Source organism: Amphibalanus amphitrite, unplaced genomic scaffold (assembly GCF_019059575.1).
Source record: "Amphibalanus amphitrite isolate SeventyFive unplaced genomic scaffold, NRLGWU_Aamphi_draft 000723F_arrow, whole genome shotgun sequence".
Taxonomy (NCBI): domain Eukaryota; kingdom Metazoa; phylum Arthropoda; class Thecostraca; order Balanomorpha; family Balanidae; genus Amphibalanus; species Amphibalanus amphitrite.
The window spans coordinates 37366-49459 of NW_024882217.1; the positions used below are offsets into that span (position 1 = coordinate 37366).

General features: G+C 46.6%; 1 protein-coding gene across 1 annotated transcript in view; it reads right to left on the minus strand.

Annotated features, from left to right (window-relative positions):
* The window catches only part of LOC122365224 (cGMP-specific 3',5'-cyclic phosphodiesterase-like), a gene marked incomplete at its 3' end in the record, with an annotated part of 67431 nt that overhangs the window by 32369 nt on the left and 22968 nt on the right, over positions 1-12094 (minus strand). Inside the window, exon 11 of the mRNA XM_043336228.1 lies at positions 1248-1374. Coding sequence (XP_043192163.1) covers positions 1248-1374 — 127 coding nt within the window. The remainder of the gene's footprint in view (positions 1-1247; positions 1375-12094) is intronic.

A 12094-nucleotide genomic window follows, 5' to 3' on the forward strand; every position in this document is an offset into this window, starting at 1 on the left:
GAAACTACAGTAGAAATAGTATAGATGTCGAGTAATTTTTATTTAAGAAAAAAGAAAGCTCATTATCTCCCTTTAAAGGGCCTATTACGGGGAATCTTTTGGAATCATTACGGTTTTGGTCAAATTAAGATTTTTCATTGGTCAAACGATAATGACGTAATAAAACCATCTTACCAAAACGTGAGCTGTGAATTTCGTTTGTCTTTTTTTGGGAGGCTCTCTCATAACAAAAGCACAGCATGGCACCACACGTGGCACGATGCCAAAAGTAGGTAATCTGAAGAAGTTGATGCCATTTTTGAACTTGTAATTTTATTAGGAAAGTATTAGAGGTTGGTTGCTATTCTTACTAAATCAAAATTGTGTTGCACATACTAATAGCTCATACGAACATTCTGGAGTGGGATTTCATACCTGGCAGAAGTGGATTGCTGGATTATTTTTTAACAAAACTGACCTATTTGGCTTCCAGGTTTGATTTACTAACATCTGTTCATAGGCGGCAGAACAGGGGGGGGGGGCACCAGGGTACAGTACCCCCCATAGATTTTGGCATTTTAACATTAGCCCTACTGGCGTTGCATGGAAAGAATGGGACCAAAATGAAAATCTGCAGTGCCCTGCTGCCACTGCATCTGTCTGTACTGTTTGTTCATTGAATTAAAGTGGCTGTAGCTTGTTGATAAGATTGTCATCAGTGCTGTCATGAAAAAGTTACAATTGGTCACAAAAAGTAGCAATGTGCATGTTCTTGTTTTATTTTAAATGTAGTACAAATGTTGTTTATTTAAATTCAAATTTAATGATGATACCTAATGATTACAAGTGGTCTTAACCAATAACCATGTCCACAAGTGATAATTCTCAATTGTATTGCACTGTAAGGTGTACAATTATGTAGGATAAGGGTTTCATTGGCTACATGTTGTCGTGAGATCCATACAGATCATAGGTCCTCCACAAATTTTTGCCCGCTGGATCCACAGAGATCATAGATCCGACCCCTAAATTTTGTCGAGAGATCCATTCGGATCATAGATCCAACCCCTGAATTTTGTCGAGAGATCCACTCGGATCATAGATCCAACCCCTCTATTTTGTCGAGAGATCCACTGAGATCATAGATCCAGCTCTCGGATCCAAGCACATGTCTGCTGACCTGTTCAGGTCGAGTTGTAGGGCACAGGTCACGTGTTCACTGACCTATACAGGTTGAGCTGCAGCGCGGAGGGCACGTGTCGACTGACCTGTACAGGTTGAGCTGCAGCGCGGAGGGCACGTGTCGACTGACCAGCTCTGCCGTGCTCTCGGCGCTGGCCGTGGCGTGGTAAGACAGACACTCGAGCGCCACGCGCTGTTTGGCCATCAGTCGACCTGTGCGGAACACACAGATACACATTGATGGCGTCACTGGCCAGAACACAATGATGTCATTGAGGTAAATCAGTGCTGATTGGTGATGTCATTGGGTCATTGAAGCCAAGCTACGTATATTGATCAGTCCAAGAAAAGTACGTCACTGGACCACATATGAGCCAGTGTAGACGAATGACGTTACTGGAATAGTCAAGCTCGGTAACCTCAATGGAGAAGTTCAGATCAATGACGCCGCTAGATCGGTCGCATGATACTCATCGTTTTCGGCCACACCAATGAATTATTTACCTTTCAAGTTAAGCAAAACTCCTACTATTCAAAAGGCATATCTGTGAAGTGTAGGCCCGTTTCCAATCGCATACAGGTCACAGTTACTGCGTTAGCACTGTCATTATACACCTATCTGTTTTCAGCTATGAGTGGCACACTGGCACACCTCAGCATTGACTGAATGATCCAGCCAGCAGCGGGCAGCTACGAGTTTATTTGGCGCTCAGCCGCGGCTCGAGGGGACGTTTCATCATCTGTGATTGGACATAGCCCGGTCAATTGGAGGCCCTTACCGCTAAGGATTCCTAAGATGTCATCCAGCGAAAAACCGGTCGCAGAAGCCATCATCCGCCAAACGAGTCGGCATTGTCCCTTGTTATAGCGTCCGATTTCAGTATCAAATCTTCAAATGCGTATCATCTACGCCTAGATTCAACGTTGTTGTGGAGAACAAATTAGGTATACAAGATTTTGAAGGCCGGTGTCCTACTAAACACACACACAAGATAGTAGACGTAGGCGGTATACGTCATTCTCAGGCGGTGAACACTAGACAGGTTTGAGTGACAAGGAAATCATGAATTGTAATTAGGATATAGGAATCCTTTCTGTTTCGAGCGCCAATGTCAACTTCATCAGAAGGGGATATTGTCGAAAAAAGACCAATAGCGGCCTGCATGCGCCACAAATTCCGTCCATCATGTGTTATAGCATTTCTAGCTTCCTATGATGGTCGACTAAGGCTGCAGTTTGTCCGTTTGCATTCTACTGAACCTTCAAACACGTCAGGCAGCCTGTTTCACGTCGCGTTATGTGTGCTTACTTACAGTAATTGAAGGCGATGGAAGAGTGAAGAACGTATATCGCTCTCAGCCACTCTCGAACCAACTTCTTGGAGGATGCAAGTTCGGAGCTGTTTCTTGAACTGCATGCATAAGTTGTGTACCTACTTGTTTAACTTGCGTAACTCTTTCGGTCGCTCGATATGGATTCCAGATGTGTATTTAATCTCTATAGCAAGGTGCATTACAAGGTAATGCCTTTGCGTGACTGATAATACATACATACAACTTTTCCAATAATTAAGAACGCTTAGATTAATGTTCAAGCCAGAAGCTGTGTAAGATAATAATTAGTATCTTAGGCACTGGCTGACGTGAAACCAACAATCCGATCAACAAATCTCATAAAGGTTATATAATCAAATGAATTAACCCTCGCATGTGTGCGGCGTTTGCCAGCTTCTAACGTGTAGGGGGAGGGGGTCGGTTGGACCCCCCCCCCCTTACCGTTTGGCCCCTGATCGAGCTAGAGCTTTGCGGAAAAAACGAGCGTGCTGCCCGTCACGAGACGAAGCCGATGATACCCAATATGAAGGTCCTGTCATTGGTTGACCTTCCAGGTCAGGTCAATGACCCAAAAGTCGGGAATATCGGGACCTGTTCGGAAGTCGTAAAGTGTGGCTGCTAATGGGGTTTTTCGGGATGCTGATCACAATTCACAAATATCGTGTTAGTTTTGATCACAGATGATGTCTTTAAGCATTTAGACCAGGTCGGGTCAGGTCAGGTCAGGTCAACCAGTAGGGGTCGTGACGGGTATTCGTAGTAGGTGTCAACCGCCTCTGACAGCTTCGTAACATGTTACGAAGGCACCTACATGGGAGCAACATCGAATTACATGTTTGAAGGTTTGATACCACGAAAAGCTTGCAAACGCGCGGCTAATGCAAGCCGACATACGCCGAATAGCGATTCCGGCCAAACATGGCCTGGAGAAATAGGTCACAGGTCAAAGGTCACTTGGGTCATGGTCATGAAATTTCCAGAGTAGGTGTAAAATTGATAAACTCGAGGGAACTGAAAGTTTCGTCGCAATCGGCCGCTTTTTACGCGAGTTATTTGCGAAAAACCATGGGGGTCCATCCGACCCCCCCTGCACATGCGAGGGTTAAAATGACGATTTGTTCAGACCATGCTGTCGGGATTCTCCATGAATCCTACACTTTTTCCATGTATTTAGTCCACCTAACCGAAGTTCCTTTTACTCCCACCTTCTGGAGGAAGCCTCGCTCCATCGGCACTAGCTCCGTCGGCTGAGCCACTAAGCATCAGCATTCGTCTCGGATGTAATGCTGCCTTTTCTCAGTAACGACTTCAATTGTAAGTCTAACCACGGGACTATCGGTTGAGTAGATCCTGGTCCAGCGACCCCTGTAGGGTGGCCGACGATGGCATCCCTCTCACGTCTAATGACAGCAGTCCCCGGTCACAGAAAACACCCGCTGCTCCGTCAGCACACTCCGACCCTGGGATGCTCCGCCGTCCTCTGGAGGCCCAAAGAGCGCAGTGCAATCATTGAACGTGCTCAGCTGGCGCTTTTGACGATACACACTCGCCTCGTTGACCTCTCTGTGACCTTTTGGAGTCCCCGGAGGGTGCGCTGAGCGTGCCAATGACTTCCTAACTACAGACCCGGCTGTCTGGCTCTGCCCCCGGAGACCGCATCTCGCTTAGTTTTGTCAGAGTCCGAGGAAAGCAAAATCGTGTTTTGTTCGATTTTATACCAAAAGACCGAGCCCAGTGCGATCAAATCCGAAGGGACAGAGCCTTGTTCGCGTTCTGTCCGTGCTCTGGCCGTGCTCCGTTCATCCTCTGTCAGTGTTCTGTCCGGGTTCTGTCTGTGTTCTGTCCATGCTCTATCCGTGATCTACCCGTGTTCTGTCCATCTTCGATACGTGTTCTTTCCGTGTTTTGTCCTTGTTCTGACCATGTTCTGTCCGGGTTCTGTGTTTCGTCCGTGTTTTGTGTTCTGTCGGTGTGCTATCCGTGCTCTGGCCGTGCTCCCAAATCCTCTGTCAGCGTTCTGTCCGCGTGCTCTATCCGTGTTCTGTCTATGTTCTGTACATCTTCTGCTCATGTTTTGTCCGTGTTCAGTCTGCATTCTGTCCGTGCTCTGCCTGTGCTCTGGACGTGCTCTGACCGTGCTCTGGCCGTGCTCTGGTCGTGCTCTGGTCGTGCTCTGTCTGTGTTCTGTCTGCGCTCTGGCCGTGCTCTGGCCGTGCTCTGGCGGTGCTCTGGCGGTGCTCTGGCGGTGCTCTGGCGGTGCTCTGGCGGTGCTCTGTTCGTGCTCTGGCGGTGCTATGGCGGTGCTCTGGCGCGGCTGCCGACGTGCTCGGGAGCCGGCGGTGCGTGTTTTGATCAGCGCTACCTACCTCGGTCGATAGCGACTCGCTCGGATAAGGTTCCACCGGCCGGTCACGAAGGCAGCCTCGTCTCGGGAGAGGAATCGAACGTGCAGACGTTACTTTACCGACATGTAATGCGGTGATGAAGTTCTACCTGTGGAGTGATCCGGCACCAAAGTAATATTGATCCGGCACTACCAGTTGGAAAGAACCGTCTCGAGTGGCGACGAGATGGTGATTGGTAAAATTTGTGGCAAAAGCTATTAAGGTTTGTGGTAATTGTTGAATGAGGTAAGAATTTACCCAATGAAAGCTCATTATGATCTTTTCTGCATCAAGAGCCATTTTCCAAGACTGTGTCAGGGCACATTACTAGTAATAAGGCCATAAAGAGTTATAAACCGTAAGGTCATAAGGGCTCTTGAGCTGAAGCTGGCGCTAGGACAGCGCGCAGAGACGTCGGTGGCGCCGGCGGTCCGTCGTCGAGAAAAAGGTCATCAACATTGAGCTAACAAAGTCAGCTGCAGCTAACATTAACTTGAGAAAGCATCCTTGTAAGTACATTGTAAACAGAATGAACCGGAGACTCGGGATCGGGAATCTGCGTTCTCCTAGTCTTTCTTTCTTTATTGTGTGACACAAGCGTTGGCACTTGCCATGCATCATCGAAATTGTACAACCTAGACCCCATGGTGTCGAAACTGTGATCTGCGTCGTTGCGGAACACTGCAGCATTTCTGTTGTGATATTGGATGACATATCAAATGTAGTTTACCACGATCCGAACAGTTTATGTGATTTAGGGAACTCGAGTCAGAGAGTGGCCGTCCAAGCAAATGCCATCGAAAGTCAGCCGTGGTAAATCAGACGATTGGTCGAAGTGCCGATTTAGACGTAGGGGAGAGTGGGGTAAGATGCCCAGGGTGGGAAAGACGCCCCACCCCCTCTAGCGGCGAAACAAAGAATCGAACCTGGAAATTAATGTTCTTAGCGATAAAGCGGAAGCCTGCCTTGTTAACTGCACAAAAATTTGCGAAGCTCAGTTGGGCAACGGCTGGCTAGTGATTGCATGTTTTTTATTTGCTGCTTTCAAAAAATATTTTGGTGTCAAAACATTGTAAATATCAAAGAAGGTAGATAATTTTTGCGTCCCTTGCTATAGTCGTATTAGTCGTGATACATTAACATGCGTGTACTGTGTCCCAAACAGTTTATTTCAGGGTGTAGTTTTATGGCTAACAAATTGTACTGATTTAATGTTACTTCGGTACCTTGGGGTAAGATGCCCCCTGTCCTGATGGGGAAAGACGCCCCCCTAAATTCGTAGGCTGTCCTTCAAGCATCCCGTCAAATCATTTATTACATACTTGTGATTACAGACAAAAGCCGATCTGGGACTATTGAGAGTCCAGTACGGTCGGGTGCTCCCCATGCCGGTCTCTCGGCCCATACAACGACTTTTTGGGCGGCATCTGACTCTGAGAGCCCTCACGACGGCCTCTGTGGGCCCCTCACGACATTCTTTGAGGGCTCCCACGTTTGCTCCACGGGCCGCGCTGGCATCTGGGGTTCACACGATGGGCTCGAGGGCCCTCAAGCATCATGAAGACCTACAAGGGCCCCACAGTGGTCTCCGAATGCCACCACGGAGGCTTGTTTGGCCGCGCTGGACTATGATGGCCCTAACGATGACCTCTGAAGCCCCTTACGACTACTTTTGAGGGCCCTTACGATGACGTTTGGTGTCTACGGCAGGCTCGAAGGGACTGCCGATTCGTTCAGGCGATTCACGTGCCCATTTATGTCACTTATAGTGCAGGGGGCATCTTACCCAACGCCAGGGGGCGTCTTTCCCACCCTGTGGGGTAAGATGCCCCCTTTCACTTCTTCAGGGAAATGCTTAATAGCAAAAAAAGTTATCATATTTCAGGCGCGAAAGTGTGATATTTTTGGAGAAAAATGATGTCGGCTTCCGTTGAAACTCCAAGTTTTTGCTTTCCGATCGTCATTTTCGAATAAAATCTGACATAGTAAAACCCTGGGCATCTTTCCCCACTCTCCCCTACTGAACGATAACAATTCTGTGTTGAAATGAAGAATGTCTTCCTGTCAATTAAAACAACATTTCAGTGACTTGGAAATTTATTGCTGAATTAGTTGAATGGTTGCACCAGTTAAAATTATGACGCAGCAGTGCGGTATGTAGAAATAAATGATATTTTCATATTCCATAAATCTCAAGGAAATGTGAATAGGTACCCGTCAAACTAGTCCAGTCTAAAGTGATGCTTAAGTTGTGCGTGGCACACTGCTTTCATCATTCATTATTCTCTCATGACTTTTCCATGGAAAAAAGAAAGCGCTATTTATGTCCTATGGCCATCGGTAAGATTTGCTTTGGTGGGTTATCATTTATCAATGACAGCAATAAGCAACTTTCCAAAACTTTTACCTCGCTGCTTATGGCGCCATCACAAATCTGTTGAACACAAGCCAGATGCCGCAGAAAAGCTCCTCTTCAATTCCAGGCCTCGGCTGACTGGCAACACCGACAGAGCGTGGGCGACGATCATGAATAGCTGATGCAAGTGCATCTTCTCAATATGCCGCATGTGTCACACCGTTCCCCGTCATGGCGCGCCCCCGTGCCGGTATCATCCGGAGCGGATGGCGGCCTCTCCGCGGCAGGAGAGGGTGCAACTCCGAACAGAAGCGCCGCACGCCGGCCGGCTCAGATTTCCATTAGGCTGGCATGTAGGTCGATATGCCTCCCGGCCAGCTACATGCCAAATCCATCGGTGCGAGGCGTGCCGGCGCAATATACACGGGCGTCGCGCCGCCGCCACGCCGCCGCACGGTATACGAGAACAGGCGCGACGGCCAGACCAATCACAGCCGTGGCTTATTGCCGTCGTACCAATTGGATTCCGCGATTGCGGTTTGTGTTCCGGATTGCCCACACTTGAATTGCAACTGAAGTGTGGGCAATTGCACGAATATGTTCTTCATTGTCAATATCGGTTCAATTTAAGACCAGAATAAAAAGCAGCATATGAGAACGCAAAGGCGTGCAACTGAAAATGAAAAGTGTCAAAAATATAAGTTATATCTTCATTTCATTCGTCCACAGCTGTGTCCCGACTAAGGAGTGAGATGAGCAATCACTTATCGTGTTTGTTCCAGTCCAACAGCTCACAACTTCTCACACCTGCTACTTCAGATCTCCGCCGTCCGTGGGACGTCTGCAGTTGTCTGTTATCCAACTACGGACTGCGATCTTCTCCGTATTGCCTCGCTCCTAGTTCCGAACTTTGCTCTGGCGCGTCACACTCTGGCGCCAGAGCGGCTCGGTGGCTGGGCATTCGTCACCGTCCCCGCTCATACGAGCGCTTATTGATCCGCGAAATGGCCGTGGCCCCCGCGGCGCTGCCTCCGGCGCCGGGCCGGCCTCTCTGAGAGCAGGAGTTAATCACTCAGAGGTGACCTTGACCCACTGCCGCCGACGGCGACCGGGCCACAGGGGGATTTTAGTACGCAGCTGGTGCGATTTGTGGTCTGATCCAACTCATCTGTCGCGGGGTGTTTCAAGGAAATCAACGGCAGCTTTGAGTCTATTGTTTCAGTGAAATGACAGGAGAATTCAGCGTTCAGGATGAGCTCAACCGATGGGACTTCTAATGGTGACAAACTTTACCCGGTGCACGCCACCATTGCATTGGTCTGCCCGTATTACACCCAAACTGATTGATGCGGTGATTTTGATTCTCCTAAAGTTTGTCAACAACAGATATTTGGTGGTATCATTCGGTGGTAGTGCTCAATGTTCGTGGCTGGTTAGAGAAACCTGCAAGCAGATTGGCCAGATCTGGCAACTGAGACGAAGTGAGCAGCGTTTTGAAGTAACAGATACATTTCTTGTGGTAAGTCGGGTCCGTTTGGTTAGAGCCTCGACTGAATACGGGTGTCAACAACAGACATTGACGAAGTGTTAGACAGCAGCAAAGAGGCGTCGCTCAAGCTCTCAAGCTGGCGTCGCTTCTTGGCAACAAGCCTGCTCGTAAAGGGAACGACTTCGATGTCTTTTGTCATCTCACGGTCATTCATGTCGCATATGGCGTCACGTCTGGCAGTCTCTAGTCCGTGCTGTAATTGGATTGGACTGCTGAATGTTACGTGATACCATGGTCTCCTTTCATCATGAGTGCTTGTTAGGCTTGTCTAGTATTACATTACTAGGCAGCCCAATACGTGCCATTGAACACTGGCCTTATGTCGTGACTTCGTACTCAATGCAAGATTGATTTTCTCATGCAAGCTGTGAGCGAAATGGGGATACCAGAAGGCAGACACAGCGATTCCACATGTTCCTGGATTCCCATGACAAATAAAACGCGTATTTACTCGTTATTAAACTACAAGAAAATCGTCGCTTTCGATGGAAGTTTGGTTGGAAAGCTGGTTAATTGACCCACTAAGCAACTTACTGAGTAGATACGGTTTATTATGACAAATGTGTATTCCCATTGATGATTATCTTCATTTCATTGTCCGATGACCGGTGACTTCTTTCAAATAGTGACATTTCTTCTAAGTTGTAGAAGACCTGTAACAAGTGAACAGGTCCTTTCTTATGAAAACCCTGTAAATGTTCTTCCAAAAAAACTTAGGTATATACGATTGAAAACTAATACAAGCACTCCGAAATTAGTAGATTTAAAATGGTTTTTATTAGAAAAGGTTAGGGAAAAAACTGAATGAAATTCAAGCAGCATGAATTATTCAGAACATTAGACCATTATTGAGCTGACGCTCTTGTTGGCCTTTTTGAAGTCGCTAGCATATAGGAGTGGAGGCGATCAGAACCCCCTCAACCCCTGATCAAGCTCGAGCTTTGCGGAAAAGCGGCGTATTACTTGTGACAATCTTGAGAAAGCCGGTGGCACCCGATTTTAGGGTCCTAGGTCAGTGGTTGACCTTGCAGCTCAGATCAATTCCCCCAATACCGGAAAATCGGGACCTTCCACAACTTTGCGAAGGTTTCTGGGATACTTCTTCCGGTTAACCGTCTCTCTCACAGGGGTAAGGAGCGGGTATGACACGAGACATGCTGCCGGATCTAGTTATAGAGTATGGAGGCAGCATAGGCTAAGTAAAGAGTGCAACTATGGGACAAATATGCATCTTACTTCAGTCAAGGAAGGTAAACTACAGATGCATTAACTGAATGGAATGTAGGTATCGTTATCTTACCATTGTACTCTGGCCCTGTGGCCAGTATTTCATATTGCGACATATCGCATCATGCATTGAATTACAGCAAATCCCGTCCCGGAGTAATAATATACTAGAAAGATTGCTTCAGCCTGGGGATTGGAAAAGCCATATCGGTATTCTTTTACTGATATATGTTGGAACGTACATACCTTTATACCGGATTGATGTCGATACAGTATTGGGCTTCCGACGCAGAAATAATCATGTTACGGCTTTGTCGATATATTGCAAAGCCCTTCAGGAATAATATCAAAGCTAATAAATGTCAAGAAGTCGTACCATACGGATTGACAAATATGATTCAGTGTTAAAAACTCAAAAAGCATTTTCCATTCAATGAATATCCTGACTAGTGAAAAGACATAAATTGAAGATGGAAGGGACAAATTTGATGAAAACGTATAGTATGTTGATTTAAATTATACCAAAAAACTATATATAACACCACAATAACTACTCTCGTCAATTGTAATACATTGTCGTGTAAGTGGACCATATATTTTCGCTCATTAGCAATGCAAAATGCGCCAGCTAATAGAGTCGGTTCATGATAAGAATGTTATCCAGCCACGATTGCTAAAAGCAACATCATTTGTTTTAAGCGTTCTTCACTTCAACTGGCAAGAAATCTGGACTCAAGGTCTGCCTTCACTCTGAATTTTCCATCGCTACCGCCACACAAGATGTAAAAACAATTGATTGAGAGGCGCCTGAAGCTCATCAATCAACGTCTCGTTCTTTCCGCCCCCTTCTATATCTCTGTTGGACAGTCGATTTCTCGCGAGCTTCGATCAGCTGGCGCGCAGCAGATCAAATGACAGTCGCCGGAGCCGCCGAGTAACATCAGACAAGATCGAGAGCGCTAACGTAAGACGAATGGCTTTGCTGTTCGAGAACACTTGGGCTTGTAGTTTCGTTGCTTCTCGCATCAGTTTATTTTACGAGAGTCGGGATAGATGAAGCGTTGAGAGTGATCGGCGGGACCGTCTATGTATTACATATCATATGGTGAGACGTTGCGTGGTTGATTTTTGCTAATGTTGTCAGCCTGTATGCATTACTGCAACAAGAATGTTTCGGGCATATGCCATCTCAGGACATGTCGGCTTTGAGGTCATGTTGGATGCGATCGAATAGTTTGGCGATGCCGAGCCTGAGATATGCTGTCTGCATTTTGAAGCTCGTTTAGCACGAACAACATGAAACTGGAAATGTTTTTAGAGACGAGCGATTCAACTTATAAATCACAGCGGCTTTTAACACTATCAATGATATGTCGACACCTTTTTTTAAACCCCATATTTGTTCTCCGGTGAATTTCAGACAAGTTGGTTAGAGACCTTCAAAAAAGATACAATCACTCGATTTTTCTCAAGTTTGTCTGTCTTGGCAGATAAAGCAATACCAGAACAGGCCTACGAGCACACATATTTGATCAGGATCGGACGATTGGACACTTTTAAAAGGAGATCTTTCGTGCCTCCCGGAAATTCACGGGAGAGCAGATGTGGGGTTTAAAAAAGGTGTCGATGTAGCTTGTTGAGTCATGCGTGCCAAAAGCGAAAATTAAATTTTTAATTTCAACGGTTTATTCGTTTCGGGTAATTGCCCTCCGAAAAGTTACGTGATGCAGGAGAAAACACCAAGCATTATTGCTGTATTGATAGCTGTATTGATAAATACGTCTACAGCCTGTCAAAAAAAAGAAACTTTGGCAAAGTGTCCTAACGAAGCGTCTCTTCAATTCTATAAGCCATTTTACCTACGTACTTGAGGGTCTGTGTCATTCAAAGTTATTATCTGCCCCAAAGACACATCGGTTGACCAGCTGCAGCATCTCTTCTGCTGGAGGGCTGTATGTATGCTCGTTACTAGCATGAGCGCACTAATACAAAACAGTTGGATGTTAGTTATAAAGATACATATAGATATGTCTCCGGAGCGGTCTCCAGAGATGTCAACGTCCTTCAAAGCCATTCAAGGTCA